The sequence below is a fragment of the Oryctolagus cuniculus genome, chromosome X (assembly GCF_964237555.1).
Source record: "Oryctolagus cuniculus chromosome X, mOryCun1.1, whole genome shotgun sequence".
Taxonomy (NCBI): domain Eukaryota; kingdom Metazoa; phylum Chordata; class Mammalia; order Lagomorpha; family Leporidae; genus Oryctolagus; species Oryctolagus cuniculus.
Window position 1 is genome coordinate 85,650,340 of NC_091453.1, and position 24,754 is coordinate 85,675,093.

At 44.2% G+C, this 24,754-nt stretch overlaps 1 protein-coding gene across 1 annotated transcript; it reads right to left on the minus strand.

Annotated features, from left to right (window-relative positions):
• Nucleotides 1-593: 593 nt before the first annotated feature.
• PRPS1 (phosphoribosyl pyrophosphate synthetase 1) lies at nucleotides 594-24,414 on the minus strand. The gene is made up of 7 exons (XM_002720170.5): nucleotides 23,966-24,414; nucleotides 11,021-11,204; nucleotides 9,899-9,997; nucleotides 8,314-8,438; nucleotides 5,548-5,721; nucleotides 2,729-2,888; nucleotides 594-1,660 (listed from the first exon to the last, which is right to left on the minus strand). Exons 1-7 carry the CDS (start codon nucleotides 24,085-24,087, stop codon nucleotides 1,568-1,570), a joined length of 957 nt encoding a protein of 318 aa, XP_002720216.1. The 5' UTR covers nucleotides 24,088-24,414; the 3' UTR covers nucleotides 594-1,567.
• Between the last annotated feature and the right edge of the window lie 340 nt (nucleotides 24,415-24,754).

The following is a 24,754-nucleotide window of genomic DNA, read 5'->3' on the forward strand; positions in this document are numbered from 1 at the left end:
CTTTTGCCAAAAGGCTTATTGTAGATATCCCATTTCCCAACAAAAGCAAAAACAAACTAAACAAAAGCAGGCTCAGGCTTCAAAAATCAAGGCACACTCTTCATTAACCTCCAGAAGCACAGAGCTTCCCAAAGGAACAGAATACCCTTGTTGGATGCTGTGCAAGGAAACACTTCAAGTTCTGGAATGCATTATAATTCATTCTTAAGTGTTGCATGCTTACCTTCTCAAAATCGTTTTGATTTGGAAGAGCTGAAATTAAATGCCAAACCTACGTCAACAACTGATGAATGGAGGGAAACTATCATGTGGCAAAACTGGTTCAAAATGAATAAATCACAGAAACAACTCTCCTCCCTGTAATTCATGCATAGTGTACAGAAAGAATTGCGCTGTACCTCATTCGCAGGAAACCCCGGACGTCTTAAAGTTTTAGCATGAATAAAAGTGCTGCTAATATTTTTTCTTGGCTTAATGTAGCTACAATAGTTTGAAAACAAGGAAGTAGGAGGTGTCATTGGTTAGGAAGATATCTGAACCAAATCATTAGCAGAAGAGATCAATATAGATGGATATGATACAGACTCCAAATAGCACACATACAGACGTTTTATTAAATTCATCTAAAAAGAGACAATAATCACATCAATCTTTTAAACAGATATCTTGGGTCACTTGAGAGGCCAAACAGATCCAAGGAAGGAAGATGACAATTAAATACTTAAATTAATCAAAAGGCACTACAATATCACCTAAAACCCACGACCACAGTGGTAGTAGGCTAAGGAAGATCAAACTATGGCAAAATCATCTAATCTGAATGTGAGCAGTTACAAAGAAGGAATTTAAGTTTTCTTTCCAGAAGACATGGTAAAATGATCACTTGGGCCCAAGAGTATATTTGGCCAGGAGAAAGGAAAATATGGCTGACGGTAAAGCCAAAACCAAAAGGAACAGATACATAGAACTGAAGCTACACAGTCAAGCAAGATGGTGATGGGTCAGGCTTCTTCCTCCCAAGAAGCATTTGCAGAACTGGGCTATCCCGCCCTGCTTCGGATCCTACCTAACAGCTGCTTGAGTTGAGCTGCCTGCTCTGTCCTTACAGGCTGCTCAGCTCCCAGGCTGGGTTTAGGGTTGCCCAGGGCTCTTATACACCTTGAAGAGCCTGTACAGGGGTTGGCTTTGTTGCTAACTGTTCTGGACATAAAGCAAGCCTGAAACATTCACATGCAAAGTAGTCTGAGCACCCGCCATCACATCAAAGGTCCCTGCATAACGCCCTCAAAAGTCTGAACCCTTGCAGCAGCTGAGCTGTACTTAAGGCTGCAAAAGCTCACAACAAATTTATCAGGGGAGCCAGAGTGAGAGGAGGCAGGTGGGAAGTCCTGGCAGGTCATCTCAATCTGTCTTCCCCCGTTTTAGGACAAGCTCTAATATACCCGATATGGGATGTAGACAACTACGCTGGGAGCAAGCTGAGTCTTCGCTGATGGTGTCTTCAAATACCAAGGGCAAAACAAGGGGTGGGGGTTTTTATTTTGAAAAAGCCTCAGAAGTTACACTATTATAAAGGAACATGGCTGAACAGATAGGAAACAGATTCTCCATTGTGTGTTCTCCTGATGGCTTCAGCAAGGATCATGGAGATGTCGATCACCTAGAAAGGGAAGGAAGGCCGCAGGTCAGTACCACATGCAGAGATGGCTGGCACATTCATGGACGCAGGGTGAGCACAGCAGGTGCCTTGCCTCCTAAAACTGCCACGCTAGGCAGTTCCCCCTCCCGAACCTGCGCTCAACTACTCCTTGTAATATTCTTTTTAACTTAACCATTAGGTAATCAATCAAGACACTAATAGAGGAAAAACTCACTTGGGAATCATCAACAGGGTGGTGGGCTGCCATTTTGAAATCCTTAAGAATTGAAAGAGAGTTGAACCTGATAAAGAATTCCTTCTGAGAGGCCAGTGCTGTGGTGTAGTGGGTAAAGCCACCACCTACCACACTGGCTTCCCCTATGGGCACTGGTTGCTCCATCTTCCAAGCAGCAGAAGGTAGACATGTGGGAGACCTAGATGAAGTTCAAGGCTTTGGTCTGGCCCAGCCCTGGCTGTTGTGGTCATCTGGGGAGTGCAGCAATGAATGGAAGAGATCTCTCTCTCTCTCTCTCTCTGTTTCAACTAAATATATAAATCAATCTTTTTAAAAAGAATTCCTTCTGAATGACAATAATCCTCCAACTATACATAAATATAATTTCAGAAAGCTATCGGGTTACTATACATGAGCAAGGCCTTGTTCTTTAGTGTCTAATAACTACTTGGGGAACTACTTCACTTTAAAATATTGGGTCCAGGGGCTCAGATAGATGAAGCAAAGGAATCTACATTTTAACAAGAATTGTAGATCAAGGGCATACTCTGAGAAACACGAAAATCATAGGGAGTATACAATCAGCTTAAAGGATCACATTATGTCTACAAGAGGTGAGAGGTTAAGAGTAAGACAAAGACATCCTATAAAGCATGGACTTGCAAACTGTAATGTGTAACAAATCACTAGGAGGACTTGTTAAGCATAGAATCTCCCATCCCCCACAGGTGGTGAGGTCTAGCAATCGGAACTTTTAAACAGGTGATTGTTTTAATCCAGACACCTAATCTGCCTAACATAAACACCTTTTTGACCCTCTGTGAAGGCCTGTTTTGTCAGAGTCTTGAGCTCACCTGTATTTTGGAGCAGTGCTTCATCTTGTCCTCTTGAGGTATGGTATTGGTGACTACTACTGCTTCAAAGCATGCATTGTTTATGCGAGAAATGGCTGGACCAGAAAAGATTCCGTGAGTTAAGATAGCATAAACTCTGGTGGCTCCAGCTGAGAGAAGTCTAGAGAAAAAAAGAGTTGATTTGGATTAATCTTACTTGTCAGAAAATAATGTGAGTAAGGGAGAAGGAGTGTATTAGTCTGTGTGGGCTGCCGTCAAAAAAAAAAAAAAAAAGACCACAGAGCAGGTGGCTTGAATCATAATTATTGTTTGCAGTCCTGGAAGCTGGCATTCTAAAACCAAGGTGCAGAGAAAGTACATTCCATTCTGAGGCCTCTTTTCTCAGCTTGTAGATGCCGGCTACCTTGCTGTGTGCCCACACCACATGACCGCCTCTTGTCCTCAAGCATGGGGAGAGTGCCCTCCAGTGTTTTCTTACGAGGGCACAAATCTCACTGTGAGGCAGTCTTGGAAGCCACGTGTTAAAAAGATGTGGCCTGATGATGTTTAAGTCTGGGTCACTCAACTATTAATTAGAGAAAGTAAGTTCAGTGTGAACATGTGGGACATGGACAATAAAGAAACCACCATGTTAAGCCACTGGAATTTCAGGGAGTTAATCAACTGTAGCAAATCCTGGGGCCGGCACTGTGGAGTAGCAGGTTAAAGTGTAGCCTCTAGTGTTGGCACCCCATATGGGCACCAGTTCGTAATCCCTGTCTGCTCCACTTTCGATCCAGCTCCTGGCTGATGCGCCTGGGAAAGCAGCAGATGATGGCCCAAGTATCTGGGCCCCTGCATCCACATGGGAGACCCGGAAGCTCCTGGCTCCTGGCTTCAGATCAGCGCAGCTCCTGCCATTGCAGCTAATTGGGGAGTGAACCAGTGGATGGAAGACCTTTCTCTCTCTCTCTCTCTCTCTCTCTCTCTCTCTCTGCCTCTCCTCTCTCTGTGTAACTCTGACTGTCAAATAAATAAATCTAAAAAAAAAGTCCTTGGAAATTGGTCTAAAAGTTTATTTGGGGACCAGCGCTGTGGTCAGTGGGTTAAGCCACTGCCTGTCATGCCAGTCTCATATATGGGCACCAGTTTGAGTCCCAGCTGCTCCACTTCTGATCCAGCTTCCTGCTAATGCACCTGGGAAAGCAGCAGAGGATGGCCCAAGTGCTTATATCCCTGCACCCACATGGGATACCTGGAAGAAGCTCTTGGCTCCTGGCTTCTGTCTGGCCCAGCCCTGGCCATTGTGGCCATTTGGGGACTGAACCAGTAGATGGAAGATCTCTATCTCTCCCTCTCTAACTCTGCCTTTCAAATAAATAAGCAATAGTTTATTTGATGTAAAAAATGTTGACATCCATAAATGAGAAGCCTTTCAAAAGGTTCACAAAAAATTAAAGAAAATTAAAGATAGATTTTTAAAAATTTTTCATCAAAATAAACTTATTAATTCCATTTCCATGAACTTTTTGAAGTACCTGCACATATACAGTACATTTTTTGTTTGTTCAGATCTCTGGAATTCCACCTTAACTTGTTGTAATAAACTGTCAAAGTAATCAGGATAATTAAGAACACTTTTAGAAAGAGTGGTGATGGCTATACAATGTTTGTGAAATTCAATGCCACTGAATCATTCAATTTAACATGGGGGCTGGCACTGTGCGGCATCTTATGCTGAACCACTAGTTCGAATCCCATCTGCTCTGCTTCTAATCCTGCTCATGTGCCTGGGAAAGCAGGGAAAGATGGCCCAACTGCTTGGGCCCCTGCACCCAAATAAGAGATTTGGTTGGAGTTCCTGGTTCCTGGCTTCAGCTTGGCCTAGACATTACTGCTGTGGGCATTTGGGAAGTGAACCAGCAAATGGAAGATCTCTCTCTTTCTCTCTCCCTCTGCTTTTCAAATTATTTATTTATTTAAAAGGCAGAGAAAGATTGATCTTCCATCTGCTGGTTCACTCCTCAAATGGCCACAATGACTGGGGCTGGGGCAGATAGAAGCCAGGAGTTTCTTCCGGGTCTCCCACATGGGTGCAGGGGCCCAAGCATTTGGCCCATCTTCCGCTGCTTTTCCCAGGTACTCTAGCAGGAAGCTGGATCAAGGTGGAGCACCCAGGACTCAAACTGGCACCCATATGGGATGCTGGCACTACAGGCAGAGGTTTATTAACCTTCTACGCCACAGTGCCAGTCCCTCAAATAGATTTTTTTTAAAGATTTATTTGTTTGAAAGTCAGAGTTATACACAGAGAGAAGCAGAGACAGAGAGAAAAAGAGGTCTTCCATCTGCTGGTTCACTCCCCAGATGGCTGCAACGGCCAGAGCTGTGCTGATCGGAAGCTAGGAGCCAGGAACCTCTTCCAGGTCTCCCATATGGGTACAGGAGCCCAAGGACTTGGGCCACCTTTTACTGCTTTCCCAGGCCATAGCAAAGAGCTGAATTGGAAGTAGAGCAGCTGGGACTCGAACCGGTGCCCATATGGGATGCCAGCACTGCAGGCGGCAGCTTTACCCTACACCACAGTGCTGGCCCCTCAAATAGATCTTTAAAAATAGTTAAAGTGGTAAATTCTTCTATATAGTCTAATCAATATTTAAACAAAACTAAGAACATATAAAAAACAACACAATTTATAAGTATTATAATTCAAGCCCAGAGTGATGAAAATCTCCAAAAGCTACTTAACCCCTCAGAAAGAATTGGCAAGCTGAAGGGCATTCAGACAGCACTTGCTAACTTTTCACTTCTAACCCTCAGCCCCACCACTCTGCACTCACTTGTCAGCCGCATGGCAGATTGTGCCGCAAGTGTCAGCCATGTCATCTACAAGGATGGCCACTCGATCCTTCACATCTCCCACCAGCACCATGCGGTCCACTTCGTTGGCCTTCTTCCGCTCTTTGTGAATCAAAGCAAAGTCCACATTCAACCGATCTGCAATGGAGGTCACTCTGCAAAACAAGGGGGGGTTCAAAGTTACAAACATATGTCAGTTCCATGGGAGGGACCTGTTCTGGCATTCCACGGCACCAGGGCGTGACTGCGGTTCACAATACCCCATCATTTATTTTCTGAAGAACTGGCACGAGAGCGCCTTGAAAGCTCCTAACAAAGAAATGATAAGGAGGCAGAAATGCTAATTATCCTGATTTGCTGATTTGTTGTATAATGTCTCGAAGTATCACACCATACCCCATAAATATGTACAAGTGCTACACATCCAAGCAAAAAATGGAAGTGCACAGACAGTCCTGTTAAGGTACACTTGTGACCACAGGTGTGGTATGTGAGGTGACAGAGGGGCAATATCCAATACATTCCAATACCCATGCCTCCCTAGCTGCGCTTGGTGATGGTGACAAAATATCCAACTGCCAGTGTACCTAGACACCAAGCCTGCGAGTCCCTTTTACAAATTCCAGAAAGAAAGCTTTGACAATTAACTAGCCAAAGACTGTGTCTCACTTGATAGCACAAGTGAAAAGAGAATTTTATTTTTTTCTTGTTCAGGCCAAACTAGTCAAAGAAGTGGCACAGAAGACAAATGCCACACATGTAATGTGATAATGTGCCACACATAAGTCACTGAAGCATCAATCCCCCAGCATAAACGACAGTGAGCTGCCCTGGCTGTACCTCCATGCTATCCTGTGTCATCCTCGTCATGCGTGAAGAAGAGGCCCGTGCTTTGGGTCTTGTCTTGATTTTAAAGGTAACACTGATCCAGCTATTGCATTATGTCATACTTCCCTTGTGGCCCCAGTCACACATTTGAGGTTTTTTTCTGGAGAGCAGAAAAGCCTGCCACCTTAATAAGGTTTGAACCACAACCTAGGTGACATTTGTACCTTGATCTAAATGTACTGTTACTTGTTACTCTGCTTAGGTACATAATGTTATACTGACCAATCTGCTTGGAATGATTACTTATCCGAGGCAGATGCATGATCAGTTAGTTCAAGAGTTTCAAATTATCCACACTCAGTGGTCAGGAAACTCAGAGATCAAAAAGCATAAAAAGAACTAGAAAAGTAGCTCCCTAATCCCTTGAGTGGAGAACTACTACTGTGCAAATCACAATGCATGGGGCTCTCTACCTACTCCCCAGTCCCTGCCAAAACAGAAGTGACAGGGACTCATTTGGAAAATACTCAATCACTGTCAGATAATTATAATGAAAAAATCATCAAGTAGCAATAAATCATCTATTGAAAGCAGTTTTCCTGTGTGTAACTTTGGAAAGAAAATTCTGCTTATTTCAAACATGACTTTTCTAAGTCCCATGGCAATATATAAAATAATGCTCAACAAATGAAGGCAAGTATGACAACTGCCAGTAGGGGGATGTTTTTCAGGCTGATTCTAGTACTACTGAGGGACTCACTAAACCAACCATCTGACTGAAAACAGAACCCAAGTTCACAGCTTATCTGTTTTCTGCTGAGGTTATTGAAATCAAGGGGTCATGGAAAGCAGACATTAAGAGTTGAATGGCCTTTACAAAGTTCTCAATTAGTTTTTCCTAATCATCTGCGTTTTGCAGTTCTTCATTCCATTTCCACAACTGGAAGAACAAGTGTCAAACTTCTGAATGCACACTAGCAAGTAATTCACTAACAAAATCAGGAGCCTGGAGTCTGTGCCATGCGAGTTATAAAGCACTACAACTGGAAATCCTTGGCAATCAGTTGTTTCAAATTTTAAGGTCTGAGATTTCAAGGTCTGTGCTTTAGTATTTTCTTTCTTGCATAATATTTAAATCCCAAGGATTGAAATGGTGTAACCATCAGCATTATAAGAAGTGTGTAAAACTTTTCTGCTAGTAAGCCATTCATTAGAATGGCCAAATTTCCTACTTCTCTAACTAGGTTTATAACCAGTGTTAGCTCTGTAGTGCCAAGTTACTAATGTGGCTTATAGCCACACTCAAAACACCATGACTATTTAGGGCGCCTTTTTGTTCTTGCCCACCAAGCAGCGACTCCAGACAGTCAAAGAGGAGTGAGTAAAACCACATCCAATCCGTGTCCCAACTCCTGGGACATCCATTCTGAAATACTCAAAAACTGCCACTCAGATGAAAAAGGAAAATTAAATTATTTTCTGACATAGCTGCTATGGCTTACAAGTAGAATGCTCCCCCAAAGGCCCAGTAGGCAGGGTGGCACTGCTGGGAGAAGTGGCATGTTTAGGAGATGGGGCCTGGCGGGAAAGCCACAGGTGACCAAGGCACATGCAGGAAGGCAGTTCTCATAAGAAGGTTGGTTTTAATAGTCAGAGTTTGCCCCCCTCCCCATTTCCTGGCTCACACTGTGAGCCTTTCTGGGTACATGCCCCACCATTTGATGTCAGGGATCCCTCATCAGAGCCAAAGCCTGCACCATGCCATTTGCTCTTGAACTTCCCAAAGTGTAGCTAAACAAACTTTCTAAGCTGATTCAGGTAGATTCAGTTTTGTTATAATAACGAAAAACTGGACTAACACATAATTGCCTGAAAGATTTTTTCTAGTACATTCGGAACAATACTCATCTCAATCACACCTCTTAGCTCCACCGGCGTCAGGTGAGACAATTGTGCAGTTCCTCCATTCTGAGATGTTCTCCTTGATCCACTTCAGGACAGCTGGCTCGGCATACAAATTATCGACTGGGATATCAAAAAAGCCCTGTAGGAGGAAGCTGAATCAGTTCTGCTTCATTTTCCTCCTCTTCCATTTATAAATCCCAACACAAAGAAAGGAGTAACTTGCCCAGAGAAGATCTCACTGTGCCATTCAAACTAATAGGAAGGCATGCTCAGTATGTAGAGTGTAAAAACAGCCTTCTGGAATCTTGGCTGCGAGACCCCAGGCAAGATCAGCAAAGCCAACCCAAAGTGACCATAGGAACACAAGCAAGCCCTGGTGAAGAACAGCCAAGTTCAGCCGAGATCATAAAAACTGCCCGGGTTGGCTGGCACCATGACTCACTTGGCTAATCCTCTGCCTGCGGCGCCAGCACCCCGGGTTCTAGTCCCAGTTGGGGCGCCGGATTCCTTCCCGGTTGCTCCTCTTCCTGTCCAGCTCTCTGCTATGGCCCAGGAGTGCAGTGGAGGATGGCCCAAGTGCTTGGACCCTGCACCCGCATGGGAGACCAGGAGGAAGCACCTGGCTCCTGGCTTCAGCTCAGCGCAGAGCACCAGCCGCAGTGCGCCAGCCGCGGCGGCCATTTTGGGGGGTGAACCAATGGAAAAGGAAGACCTTTCTCTCTGTCTTTCTCTCTGTGTAACTCTGCATGTCAAAAAAACAAACAAACAAACAAACAAAAAAAAAAACACCAAAACTGCCCGGGTAACCCGCAGACTCATAGGCTAATAAACCATGTTCCATGCCTCTATATGTTGGTCTGATGTGTTCAGGCATAAAAGCTAACTGCTGAATTGGTTAGAGAGATGCTAGGGTATATAAACTTAATGGAAGCTATTCATAATAAATGGTCATAAAGAATAACTAGAAGGATGTCTGTGTTTTAATTCTAGTTAATACAAATTAGTTATATTTTTCGATTAAGTTGTTCTCATTCTATAAAATGGGTACAAATCCCCTGTCCTATGTAATCACTGGATTGCCACAAATCTAAGTGATAATGATGTGAAAACCTCTTCTAAAAGTACAAAATAGAGGTGGTGTTTCACTCTCCTTACTATGCAACTAGCATAAACTAGCAAGTAGTTTTCAACATTTGTGGCTCTCAATTTAACACTCTGAACATGAGCAATAAAGATAACATATCCCATTTATTGAGAACTTACCATTACCCTACCAGGCATTATAGTACAAATTTAATACCATTTTAAATTCACAATAATGAAACAAGTGTTCAGAGAGGTAATAATAACCTGCCCAAGGTTACAAAACCTTAAGTATAAGGCCAATATTCAGACAAGGTCTGATCCCAAAGCCCATGCTTCCGCAGTAGTGCCAGACTGCCTCCTTGTCTAACCACCACAAATAACTAAGATTATAAAATTTGCTTAAGGTGTTTATTGGGCTGTTCTGAGGCAATTTTTGGCTTCTCTGCAGTCTTCAGGATTATCAATCCTCTCCCCCCACCTTTCTAACTCCCAGTACTTAGCTTCCACTGATACCTGAATTTGAGATGCATGTAGGTCCATGGTGATGATGTGATCGGCGCCTGCCACGGATAGCATGTTTGCAACAAGCTTGGCTGAGATCGGAGCCCGGCTCTAGATGGAGGGGAGGAAATTAAAGGAAAACCAAAAATCCAAATCAAAAAGCAATTCATTTGCTTAAGAAACATTTATTTATCATGTACCTACTATGTTTAAACACTGTACTATCAAGAAATTCGGATATGACCACTGCCTTTGAACAGCTTATAATCTAGAACAGGACTGGTGTTGTGGCTTAGCGGGTTAAGTCACCACCTGTGACACCAGCGTCCTATATGGGAGCCCATTTGAGTCCCAGCTACTCTGCTTAAAATCCAGCTTCCCACTAATGTACACGGGAAAGCAGTGTAAGATGGCCCCAAGTACTTGGGTTCCTGCCACCCACAGGCAGGGGCCAGGATGAAGTTCCTGGCTCTTGGTTTCAGCCTGGTCCGGTCTTGGATGTTGTGGGCATTTGAGGAGTGAATCAGCAGATGGAAGATTTCTGTGTGTAACTGTCTTTCATATAAATAAATCTTTTTTAAAAAAACAGTGAGCTAACTGAAAATCACATATGTATGACTTGAATAAAACAGACTATAAATGTGTTATTTTATATAAACCAATTATGTCTGCTATTTTGAAGATAGGGTAATATCTATTTAAAAATACCCTACGACTATGTATCTGATGGCTACAGATTTTGGGGGGTGGGGGTGGGGACTTCAGGCAAGTTGTTTCTGCTTTCCCTGTTTAACACAGATTCTGGGGCCAGCATTGTGGAACAGTGGGTTAAGCTGTCAACTGAGATGCCAGCATCCCATGAGCAACGATTTGAGTCCAGGCTGCTCCACTTCTGATCCAGCTCTCTGCTAATATGCCTGGGAAAGCATCGGAAGATGGCCAAAGTATTTGGACCTCTGCCACTCACACGATAGACCTAGATGGAGTTCCTGGCTCCTGACTTTGGCCTGGCCCAGCCCCGGCCATTATGGCCATTTGGGGAGTGAACCAGCAGATGGAAGATCTCTCTCTGTCTCTCTCTGCCTTTCAAATAAACAAATACATCTTTTAAAAAAAGATTTTATTCCCACCCACCTTATCCTTCTTATCCTGCCGGGCATAAGGGAAGCACGGGATGACTGCAGTCACCCGGCTAGCCGAAGCGATCTTGCAGGCATTAATCATGATGAGAAGCTCCATTAGGTTGTCGTTGATTTCACCACAACCACTCTGAACAATGTAGACATCCTCTCCACGTACACTTTCACCGATTTCCACACTACAATGGACAAAGGACAACATTAAAAAAAGAGTTTTGGGGGGCCAGCGCTGTGGTGCAGCAGGTAAAGCCATCGCCTGTAGTGCCAGCATCCCATATGGGTGCCAGTTCAAGACCCGGCTGCTCCACTTCTGATCCAGCTCTCTGCTATGGCCTGGGAAAGCAGTGGGAAGATGGCCCAAGTCCTTGGGGCCCTGCACCTGCGTGGGGTACCCAGAAGAAGCTCCTGGCTCCTGGTTTCAGACTGGCACAGCTCCGGCTGTTGAGGCCAACTGGGGAGTGAACCAGCAGACAGAAGACCTCTCTCTCTCTCTGCCTCTCCTTCTCTCTCTGTGTAACTCTTTCAAGTAAATAAATATATCTATTTTAAAAAAAGATTTTAGCACTACACTAGATGTCTACACAAGGTAAGGTCTAAAAAGCACGCTTCCCCACTAGCATGTGGTGAATGGCTTCCAGCTACTGATCCCCTCAGACTTCAGAAAATCCTCCGAAGGAACGTCTATACCAGAACCATTTGTTTCACTTTACTCATGTGCACTATACAAAAATTAGCATTTTCTACACGTGACATGATGTGAAGATTAGATAACGTTAGTACTATCCAATCTAAAGTACTTATAGGGGTTGGCGCTGTGACACAGCGGGTAAAGCTACCGCCTGCAGTGCCAGCATCCCATATGGACACAGGTTCAAGTTCCAGCTGCTCCACTTCCAATCCAACTTTCTGCTGTAGTTTGGGAAAGCAGTAGAAGATGGCCCAAGTCCTTGGGCCTCTGCACCTGTGTGGGAGACCTGGAAGAAGCTCCTGGCTTCAGGTCGGTGCAGCTCCAGCCATTTTGGCCATTTGAGGAGTGAACCAGCAGATAGAAGACCTCTCTCTGCCTTTCCTTCTTTCTCTGTGTAACTCTGACTTTCAATAAATAAATAAATAAATAAAAATTACAGTAATTATAAATAAGTGGCTCATAACATCATTAAGGAGCCTATATCTTGTATCATATAGATATGCACAAATGTGACACACCACCTGTGAGTTACATAATTCATACCCAGCAAAAGAAATAGATATCATAAGGTGTGAATCACCACTGTTCTGTCATGATGCCTCCTATGTAAGACAGTACCATGTCTAGCATACCGGCAATTCACATGATATAGAGTAAATGTGCTATTGTTAGTCACTGTGGAACTACAGAGAAATACACGGGAGAAAGAAACAAGCATCAGCCATGCCCTCACTCTGAGCTAACTACTCTGGCCCAACTAACGTCTTGTCTTTCAAAAAAAAACTCCATATAAATGTATTCTAATTAGGGAATAGGGCTATATTTTACCATAAAATGAAAGTTTTAATACCCATACTTGGGCCCCTATCAAGAAAATCTTATGATCTACTTTATTTTTTTAAGATGTAGAGATGCAGAGAAAGAGAAACAGATCTGCCATTTGCTGGTTCACTCCCCAAATGCCCAAAAGAGCCAGGGCTGGGCCACACCAAAGCCAGGAGCTAGAAACTTCAACTAGTCGCACCCTCAAGGATGGTGATGGTAGGGAATCAACCACTTCAACCATGACCACTGTCTCTGAGGGTCTGCATCAGTAGGAAGTTAGAGTCAGGAGCTGGAGCCCGGCATCAAAACCAGGTACTCCAATATGGGATACAGGCATCTTAACTACTAGGCTAAACACCTATCCCCTCACCCCTCAAAAATTATAACCTATTAAAAAATCAACTCAGTTACACCTCAAGGCAGCACCATTTTCTCAATCCTTTAGGTGAGGTGAGGTGAAGTGAGGCGTGTGTATACAGAAAACAAGGAGTACGTCAAAATTGGTGGTAACTAACCCCTATCAAGGAAGAGAAAAACTTGTTCAAGTGAAAAGGCAATGAAGTTATTAAATAAAAGATCTGCACTTTTTCTCACTCTTCCCGCTATTTTCTGTGTGGCTTCAGGAACCACCTACTGTTCTATGCCTGTCACGATCACTTTTACCTTACCACTCTCTCCCCAAAGAACTTCAAGGAGCACTGGGAAAAGGACTTAGGTCAAAACCAGCAGAAATAATTCTATTGCCAGAAGAAGCTGATATAGCACATAATTACTGATTTATTCCTTTCTAATCTAAGTAGCTATTGAAGGGATTCTGCCTTTTAAAAAGAATGGATTTAGAGGATGGCACTGTGGCTCAGTGGGTTAAAGCTGCCTCTTAGGACATCCATAACCCATGAGAGCACTGGTTTGAGTCCTGGCTATCCCGCTTCTTGCTAATGCACATCCTGGGAAACAGATGATGGCCCAAGTGCTTGGGTCCCTGCCACCCATGTGGGAGACCTGGATAGAGTTCCATACTCCTGGCTTCAGCCTGGACCAGCCCTGTCTGTTGAAAGCATTTGGGGAGTGAACCAGTGGATGCAGGATCTCTCTCTCTCTCTCAAATAAATATTTTAAAAAAAGAATGGTGGAGGGCAGTGTTGTGGCACAGCAAGTTAAGACACCAGCTGTGATGCCAGCATCCCACATGGGCACTGGTTCCAATTTCACCTGCTCCACTTCAATCCAGCTCCCTGCTAATGCAACTGAGAAAGCAATGGAAGATGGCCCAAGTGTTTGGGCCCCTTTACCATGTGGGAGACCTGGATGAAGCTCCTGGCTCCAGCCTGGTCCAGCCCCAGTCATTGTGGCCATTTGGACTGAATCAGCAGATGGAAGGAAGAGCTGTTCTCTCTCCTTCTATCTCTGTAATTCTACCATTTAAATAAATATATAGTTTTTAAAGAAGAATGGGGTTACTTAGTATTGTAAAGCAAGAAAAATAAAAGCAAATGGAAATAAGGGTAGGTGCTTGACCTAGTGGTTGAGATGCCCATGTCCCATTATTTGATGGAGTATCTGAGTTTGATATTTGTCTCTAGCTCCTGGTTCCAGTTTCCCATTAATGCAAACCCTGGGAGGCAGCACTGATGATGGCCCAAGTGGTTGGGTTCTTGCCACCCACATAGATGTGGATTGGGTTTCCAGCCCCAACTTGGGCCCCAGCTCTGCAGCTATGGGCCTTAATAAAGGGAATACAACCAGCAAGTGGACCAGAATGCTCTTTCTTCTTTCTCTGCCTCTCAACTAAGTAAATGAAAATTTATAAACATCAAAATAAAATGGATTCCTGGAAGCCAAAATAAAAGAAAAATCATTAGTTTAAGATATCTGAAGATAACACAGGCACTGAATTCAAGAAATGTTTTATACTACGGATTCTTTTTCTTTTAAAGATTTTTTTTTATTTGAAAAGCAGAGTTAGAGAGAGGCAGAGGCAGAGAGAGAGAGAGAGGTCTTCCTTCCTCTGGTTCACTCCCGAAATGGCTGCAATGGCTGGAGCTGTGTCGATCTGAAGCCAGGAGCCAAGAGAAGCTTCCCGGTCTCCCAGGTGGGTGCAGTGGCCCCAGTACTTCGGCCATCTTCTATTGCTTTCTGAGGCCATAACAGAGAGCTGGTTTGGAGGTGGAGCAGCCGGGACTCGAACAGGTGCCCATATGGGATGTCAGCACTGCAGGCGGCGGCTTTACCCACTATGCCACAGCGCCAGCCCCTATACTATGGATTCTTATGTTAAAAGTAGGTTACTTGCTCAAGTCTACAACCTAAGTTTCTATCAAGAGACAAGAGGCAGTTGGTATTGTGGCATAGCAGGTAAAGCTGCCACCTGCAATGCTGGCATTCTATATGGGTGCCACTTCTGATCCAACTCCCTGCTAATGGCCTGGGAAAGCAGTGAAAGATTGCCCAAGACCAAGGGTCCCTGCACTCATGTGGAAGACAAGGAAGAAGTTCTGGCTCCTGGCTTTGGCCTGGCAAGCTCCAACCGGTGCGGCCATTTGGATAGAACCAGCAGATGGAAGATCTCTCTTTCTCTCTCTCTGTCTCTGTCTGTCTGTCTGTCTCTCTATCTGAAGCTCTACCTTTCACATTAATAAATAAATAATTTTAAAAAGAGACTAGAAAAAGAACAAAATAAACCCAAACAATCAGATGGAAGAAAATAATCCTAAGAGCTGAAATCAATGAAACTTAAAACAGGAACATACAGAAAAAAGTCAATGAAACAAAAAGCTAGTTATTAGGAGAAATTAGTAAAACTGATAAATATATAGACAGAATAACAAAACCAGTCTCACTGGACAACACAAGAGGCCAGCATTAAGGCACAGCAGCTTAGGCTTCTGCTTAAAGGGGTGCCAGTTCGAGTCCCAGTGGCTCTGTTTCCAATCCAATGTTCTGCTGATGCACCTGGGAAGGCAGCAGATGATGATCCAAGTACTTGGGCTCCTGCCACCCACATGGGAGACCTGGATGGGGTTCCTGGCTTTATCCTGGCCAAGCCCTGACTATTGTGACCATTTGGGAAGTGAACAAGCTCATGTAAGGTATCTCTTTGTCTCTCTCACTCTGTTTTTCAAATAAATAAATAAATAAATAAATCTTTTTTAAAAAAACATCAATTTTCTATAGTCTTTCACAGGAAAACAATGAGATTTTCCAACTCATTTTATGTAGCTGGTGTTACTCAGATACCAAAACCAGACAAAGGGAATATAAAAATAAAGGTGTAGCAAAAGAAAAGGTGGATGTGGTTACAACAGGGCAACAGAAAGGATTCTGTGGTGACAGGCCATTTAATCTTGACTACATCAATGTCAATATGCTGGTTGTTACATCATAGTATAATTTTGCAAAAAAAAAATACAGTTTAGAAAAACTATGGCTGGAAACTGGGTAACGGATATACTAGATCTCTGTGTTATTTCTTAAAATTATATATAAATCCACAATTATCTCAAAATTCAATTTTAACAAAAAGTAGATTATTATACCTTGTACATACTTGAGTAAACCATGACCTCAGCCCACAGAGAAAGCTGACCTCAAAAAAGCATCTAAAAACAATGGTACCTCTGTGGTCAGTCCAAAGAATATAGGCTAGCTGCACTGTTTTTTTTTTTTTAAGATTTATTTAAGATTATTTATTTTTGAGAGAAAGAGATCTTTCATCTGCCAGTTCACTCCCCAGATTGGCTAAAAGGGCCAGCGCTGGTCCATGCCAAAGCCACGAGGCAGGAGCTTCATTCAGGTATCCCAGATGGGTGGCAGAGGCCCAAGCACTTGTGCCATCTTCTGCTGCTTTTCCTGGGCCATGACTAGGAAGCTGGATTGGAAGTGGAGCAGCCAGAACTCGAACTGGCACTCATATGGGATGCCAATGTCTCAGGCAGTGGCTTTATCCACCACGCCACAATGCTAGCCCCAACTGTATTGTTTTCTTTTCTTTTCTTACAGATTTATTTATTTACTTGAAAGGTGGAGCTACAGAGAGAGAGAGAGGCAGAGAGAGAAGCAGAGAGAGAGAGATCTTCCATCTGCTAGTTCACTCCTCAAATGGCCATGATGGCTGGAGCAGCTGAGACTCGAACCCGCTCCCACATGGGATGCAGGCGCTGTGGGCGGTATCTTTAACCTGCTCTGTCACAGTGCCGGCCCCTGTTGCCTTGTTTTAAGAGTCACAGCTATGGCCTGGGAAAAGCAGCGGAAGATGGCCCAAATCCTTTGGGCCCCTGCACCCACACTGGAGATCCAGATGAAGCTCCCAGTTTCTGGCTTCAGGCTGACTTAGTGCAGGCTGTTGCAGCCATTTGAGGACTGAACCAGTGGATGGAAGACCTCTCTTTCTCCTTCTTTCTCTCTATAACTCTGTCTTTCAAATAAATAAAATCTTGCAAAAAGAGGCATGAGAAGGGAGCTTAGGATGGTACCTTTTACAGAATGCTCACAGACTGAGCCTCCAGACTCACCCAGCATCATGCAGAGATCTAGAGTGTGTCACTATCTGCCTTGGGCAGGCCTCGCAGACACCCCCAGGACTTTGTGGGGCCCTTTGACTGTGAGACCCAGGTATGACCAGCTGCAGGTCAGACTTTATCATTCTCTCCAACCTTGGGCAGTCAGCAAGAACCCACAGGACTATGTCTTGGGACTCAGTACTATGCTGGTACGATCTAGTGCTGGACAGATGCTAACAGTTTCCCTCCCTAGGTTAGTGTCCATGGACAGTCTCTGGACTTCTTCTAGTATCAGGCAGAGAGCCCTGTGCTCCGACTCTGATGACATGGATTTGTTTTGACATTTACCACAATCATCCTTACACCAGTATACAAGACCCAGGTGTGACACACTCAGCGTGCTTTTCCAGCTTGAGGGGCTGCCTCTAAACCTCCCCCCCCCAACCTTGGGCAGTTAGCAAGGAATCAGAGGACGCAGTGTCAGGCTAGTCAAAGCCAGCACTGAGCAGATTCCCTTTGTAGATATGTCCGCATTTCATACTGCACAAGACAGCAATGGCAGATTTGGGACAAATTTGAATTTGGGGAGTATTTTAAGACTGAACCAGTAAAAACATATCAGCAGTGGACCTGGGGCAAGCCTCAACTTAGGTTGTGATCTAGTGCTGAAGTAAATAGCAAGAGCATCCATAGGCCCAGAGAAAATAAGCAGACTGCTGAGAATTTCTAGAAGGACAGCCACAAAGAAAGCCAGATTACTTAACTAGTCCTTCAACCTGCCGATGACAACATACACCAACAAGCATTCAGAATTTCTGAGAAATCATGACTTCACTTAAAGAGCAAAGGTTCCAGAAACCAACTATCTAGGAATTAAAATTTCCAAATGCTCAGGTGACAATTTCAAAATAGCTGTTTTAAGGAAACGCAATGGAATTTAAGAGAAAAGAAAAAGAGAAATGGTTCAATATTCTAACAGAGGAATTTGATGGATTGGAAGTAACTAAAATGAATCAGAAAGTCTTCAAGTAAAAAGTACACTGAGTGAAGACAGTGATAGAAGAATGTGTTAAACGAAAGAATCAGAAAGAATCCAAAACAGGCTGTTTGAAAATACAGAGGTGGAAGGGGAAAAAAGAACCGAACCAATAGGAATGAAGACAACTTACGGGAAACATAGGAGAGCATAAAAAGGGCAAATATTCATGCTACTGGATTAAGAGGGCTTTGAGAATGCCAAAGGGCTAATGCCATGGCATAACATGTAAAGCCGCCACCTGCAGTGCCAGCATCCCATATGGGTGCTGGTTTGAATCCCAGCTGCTCCACTCCTGATCATTCTCTCTGCTATGGCCTGGGAAAGCAGTGGAAGATGGCCTAAGTGCTTGGGTCCCTGCACCCACATGGGAGACCCGGAAGAAGCTCCTGGCTCTTGGCTTTGGATTGGCGCAGCTCTGGCCCATGTGGCCATCTGGGGAGTGAACCAGTGGATGGAAGACCTCTCTCTTTCTCTTTCTCTCTGCCCCCTATCTCTGTGTAACTCTGACTTTCAAATAAATAAATAATTTTTTTCTTAAAAAAGAGAATGCCAAATAGTTAGAAAGCATATTCAAAGGGATAATGAGAGAAAACTCCCCCAAATCTAGATAAACAATTATCCAGATACAAGGAAGATCAAAGGCCACCTGTTAGATTCAACCCAACCAAGTCTACCCAAGAGAATTATAGTCAAGCTCTCTAGGGTTAAGCTGCAAGAGAAAAGCAGCAAATATCATACAAAGGGGTCCAATTTGACTGACTACAGACATCTCAGCATAAACTTTACAGGCCAGGAGGGAGGATAAGACTTTTATAGTAGCAAAGGAAAAAAATTGTTAGCCTAGGATACTGTACCCAGCAAAGCTATCCTTAGGCTATGAAAGAGACAGACATTCCCAAACAAACCAAAGCTGAGAGAATTTATCATCACGAAGCCTATATTATAAAAAACAATGGAGTTTTTCAAACTGAAAGAGAGGATGCTAACAGGTAAATAATGCCAGAACATAGAAAGTTTACTGGGAAGAGTAACCACACAAACTCAGAATGCCCTAATGTTGTAAATGTTGCATATAAACCATTATATCTTTAGCATGAATACTCACCAAAATTATAATTACTAAATTAAAATATTAAGTGACAGGCAATATATGAAGAGGTGAAATATAACAGGGGATTGAGCTGCTGCTTCCAGACAAGTCCTAGTTACTCCTCTTTGATCTCTATCTCTCTCTCTCTTTTTTTTTTTTTTTTTTTTGACAGGCGAAGTGGACAGTGAGAGAGAGAGAGAGAGAGAAAGGTCTTCCTTCGCCGTTGGTTCACCTTCCAGTGGCCGCTGCGGCCGGCGCACCGCGCTGATCCGATGGCAGGAGCCAGGTACTTATCCTGGTCTCCCATGGGGTGCAGGGCCCAAACACTTGGGCCATCCTCCACTGCACTCCCGGGCCACAGCAGAGAGCTGGACTGGAAGAGAGGCAACTGGGACAGAATCCGGAGCCCCGACCGGGACTAGGACCCGGGGTGCCGGCGGCGCCGCAGGTGGAGGATTAGCCTAGCAAGCCGCGACGCCAGCCTCTATCTCTATCTCTATCTCTTATATCTCTTCCCCCGCTTCCCTGTCTCCTTTCTTCTGTCACCCTGCCTTTCACATAAATAAATGTTTTTAAAAATCAATAAAACAAAGAGCTAGTTCCTTGAAGAGAAACAAAACTAATTAACTCTTGAATTCCTTTATTTTTCTGTTGCTCTGCCTTTCAAATAAATTTTTAAAAAATCTTTAAAAAATTTTTTGAGCATCTAAAGAAATGTCTTTTCGTTCCATTTTCCATGGACTTTTAGAAGTACCCTGTACAGCTTGGTCAATAAATAGCTTAATGAATCCAATAAAAATCTAAACAATATTTGTATGGTTTCCTCCAAGCCCAACAGGTAAGTTATGGTAGTAACTGATGAAAGAACAGTTTTGTCTAAAATCTGTTTGCTCATAATACAGTCTATTAGGCAGAAAGACCAAATTCAGCAATTTAGAGGATAACATTCCTAGTTCTCTCCCTCTGGTTAAACGAATGTTCTCCAAATGGCTTTGGGCCAATCATTCTCACGGTCGTTTTGGAGAGGCCAGAGGACCAGCTATATCTATTGAGTGAGTGAGAAAACTAGCCTCAGTTTTCCCTGTCTTTTAGCATCAGGCACATCAGTACATCCAATTGGCATTAAATGTTAAGAATCACAAAAAGGAAAAAGTAAATCTAAAAGGCAGATGATATTCTTTTAAAAAAAAATCTCAAGAACTCAGACTCCAGAGATGTTGGCAAGCACAAAATAGATGGGATTAACTAACCAAAGGCTAAGGTTCTTAGGAAAATCCTAGGCAACGAAAGTTTGTCTTTCCCTCTCAGCCAACAGAGGAATAACCAAATAAACAAAACCATTTTTAAGTCAATATTGAAAAGAACAGAGAAAAAAATGTTAGCATATCTGAAAGCCTTGAAATTAAAAGCTAAGTGAGGGGTGGGTGTTGCAGCATAGCAGGGTTAGCTGCTACTTGGAGTGCCTACATCCCGTGCCTGCCTCTACTTCTGATCCAGCTTCCTGCTGATGTGCACCCTAGGAGGCAGATGAGGCTCAAGTACTTATGTCCCTGCCACCCACATGGGAGACCCCGGATGGAGTAAGTTCCTGGCTCCTGGCTTTGACCTGGCCTCATCCCAGCCCTTACTGTTGTGGCCATTTGGAGAGTGAACCAAGGGATGTAAGACCTCTCTGTCTCTGTTGGATGGCAGAATTATGAAAGATGCCTTTTTTCTTTTGTCTATTTTACACATTTTCTGCAATATCATTAACACCCCTTCTTGCCAACATTTATTGCCCCACTTAGTACGTGTTAGACAACATTCTAAGAACTTTTATCTCATTTAATCCTTACAATAATGATGGGTAAATACAAAGTTACCTCAAAAAAGCACATGGAAAAATTAAATTATGCTTATTTCAGTGGAAATATTAATTTGAAATCCAGTTTTTTCATAACACATTTCCCATGAATTTTTGAAGACCTCTTTTCCTATATTACTGACTCAAACTCAGGTTGTGATTCCAATACCTTTTTAATCTCCATCTGTATGCATATCTAAATACACATATACAGTACACATGTAAATATAAATGGTTCCTCAATAACCAAAAAGGCAAGGATGATCCTGATTTCAGAAGGAACATTTCTCTACGCAATACAGCATCAACCCCTGAGTCTGCCACAGCAAAGTTTTTTTTTTTTTTATTTTAGAATGGGCTCTGCAGTTCCCCATCTGATGACCCACAGCCCTGAGTCGCCCTGTCCTTAACCTTTCGATCCCAAGAGTTACTGGGAGAGCAGTTCTACTTTCTGCACTATGGCAAAATCGACTTCCAAGGGAAGCTCCATTGACAATATACACATCTGATTGTGTTCAAGGAAGATTTCTGAATATCCAAGGAACCAAAAAGCTAATGAATAAGCCAGAAACAAGGAAATCTAACCAGTCAGCAATTATCCACGTTGGACTTAATTGAAATCAAACAGTAGAAAACACCATCGGTCTCCTCCCCTCTCAATACAGCCTTGAGTGTGGGGTGCTGCATTATGCAGAGGGGTGAAGGATCAACACAGGAGAAGTTTCATATTTTTGGAAAAGGAGTTAATAACCACTGGGGCCAAAGAAAACCTCTAAATGAAATATGCTTGTTCTCGGCCGGGGCCGCGGCTCACTTGGCTAATCCTCCGCCTAAAGCGCCGGCACCCCGGGTTCTAGTCCCGGTGCCGCGGCTCACTTGGCTAATCCTCCACCTGCAGCGCCGGCACCCCGGGTTCTAGTCCCGGTGCCGCGGCTCACTTGGCTAATCCTCCGCCTAAAGCGCCGGCACCCCGGGTTCTAGTCCCGGCGCTGCGGCTCACTTGGCTAATCCTCCGCCTGCGGCGCCGGCACCCCGGGTTCTAGTCCCGGTTGGGGCGCCGGGTATTAGTCCCGGTTGCTCCTCTTCCAGTCCAGCTCTCTGCTGTGGCCCGGGAGTGCAGTGGAGGATGGCTCAAGTGTTTGGGTCCCTGCACCCGCATGGGAGACCGGGAGGAAGCACCCGGCTCCTGGCTTCAGATCGGCGCAGCGCGCCGGCGGTGGCAGCCTTTAAGGGAGTGAACCAGTGGAAGGAAGACCTCTCTCTTTTCTTTTCTGTCTATAACTCTCTCTCTGCCTCTCTCTCTCTCTCTCTCTCTCTCACTGTCTAACCCTGCCTGTCAAAAAATAAAAAAAAGAAAGAAATATGCTTGTTCTCTAACTATATTGCCACAAGTCCTGTTTTTGTATTATTTATTAAAACCGTGAGTAAAGTGGTGTGGTCCAAACTAAAGCCAGCAGCTTGTGATTCTCGTTTAACTAAGGCATTGCCTGGCTACTTGATGGCATCTGTGTTTGCACGATTTCCATTACAATCAGTGGCAAAACAACCCAGGAAGGAGCTATCCATTACTTTTACTGGATGGGTCTAAAAAACCTAAGATGAATTACATTTGGATATCAGTGTAAAGAAAAAAAGCGAGCAATATGATCAAAGTAATCTTCACGAATTTGAGCATTTGGTGAAAACTGTCCCCTTAACAGAAGGCTGCATCCGCGTGAGCAGCGCTGATTTGATCAATAGGCTGACAACACAACACAAAGTACACCTAATGTGGATACTTCAAAAACTTCCTGGTAAATGGCATTAAAATATAAGTTTATTTGGGCACAAAAATCTTTTATTCATAGTGTTTTTCATAATACGCATTTTCCTTGAACTTTCTCAAGACCCTGGGTATTATAACCAGAAAAGTCGACACTAAGTACGAGGGGCATTGAAAGAATCAGGTAACCAAATGATCTCTAAGATAGTGGGGTGATGCAGGTAGTGGGTGGAAGCAAGGGGGAGAGAGTTTTACTGGCCAGACAACGAAAACTGAAATTAGAGTTCCTATGTTCTTTCCAAAAACCAGGTCTTCCACATGATCTGTGCTCAAACATCTTAGTACTCGGGTATAAAATTGTTTCCCAAGTTCCCCACATAGCACTAAAGGAAGCAGACAGGTCCAGAATCGACTACTACTGAAAAATGCGCTTTTGTATTTTGTGTACCACTCGCCGCAATGAGGAAAGTCAACGACCCGATTCCAGAACTAAGGTACCCTGAGACTTTCTGGATGACTCAAGCTGAGCCAGTGGCTACTAAGGATGCAGAGCCGATCAATTAGATTTTACTTCAGCGTGGCTCTAATTACTCGATGAATCGAAAGCCGTGAAAAACCAACGCTTATCAATCTAAGGGAAGTCCTCAGCACCAAAAAAAATATTTTAGGGCCCGCCACACTTATCAGTTTCCCTCAATACCAAACGGAACCGATACACTAATTTGGAATGGAAAAGCTACTTCTTACATTGTAGAAAACAAAACAAAACAGGAAGACTCAGAATGAGGTAGGTTCGGTTCTCCGGCGCAACCTATTCCAAATACTGAATCGAATCCAATCCAACTTGGTAGCTCAACAGCGAAATCGACAAAGCCACGTGTCTGCGCACGGCCGACACTAAGCGTCAGTCCATTGCCGTCGCTCTAGGGAGCCACTATCCTCGTTCCCTTGCTATCATACCCAGCGGCTTCGCCTTATGCCCCATCTTGACTCCACCCCACCGTACGGAAAGAAATGAACGTGACCTTCCCGCGAGAGGCAAAATAACGGAAACAGCCAGCGCGCCCCGCCAGCCACAGAGCACCCGTTTCCTCCCTCCCCCAGTCTTTCAGAGCTCACCCGGCGGCCCCATCCCCCTACCCCACGCCGCCCGCACCAAGTGAAGTCCGATCGGGTTCCCAACTTCGTCCTTACCAGGTCTCCTGGTTGCTGAATTTTTTTGTAACCACCTTGCCTAGTTCCAGGCCCAGGCGGTCAGCAATTTTCTGGGATAAGTCCTGGTGGGAGCTGCCGCTAAAGATCTTAATATTCGGCATCTTGGCCCGCGACCCTAGGCACGCTTCGCTTAGCGATCACTGCTGCTGCGGAGATCGGAATTTTAGCCAGCCCAGAGACTCAATGCTAACCGCTTCGCTTTACTACTCCGCCATCTTAGATTCCCGCCTGGCGCGCGGCTCCAGATAACCCCTCGCCAGGGAGGCGGGGCCTACAGGAAAGTCCCCACACCACCAGCCCGGATTGGCTAATCGGGAGAAGGGGGCGGAGTCCTCGTTGCCCCCTTGCCTACCTCCCCTTCCTTTTCTGATTGGCTACTACAGGGAGCGCGAGACGGTCTAGGCGAGCCGGCTGCAGAGCGTGGAGTCGTTTGACTGCGGGTGAAGGGAGGGGGTGGAGGGATGCTGGTGACGCATAGGACCAGATCTTTCTGCAAACGGGAAATCAGCCACGCTTGCTTTTTCTACCCCTTCATCACAGCAAGAAAGTAAGCCTGGTTCTGATTTACGGTTTCCTATAAAAGAAAATCTGTTTATCAGGATAGCAGTCACATGATTTGGCGTTTCTGAACACAATTTTTGTCTATAAGAATGGCGCTGAATTAAAGCAACTTTTATTTCTAAAGATGTATTTACTTGAAAGGCAAAGTGAAACATGCACACAGAGACAGACGGAGGGAGGGAGGGGGAGAGAGAGAGAGAGAGAAAG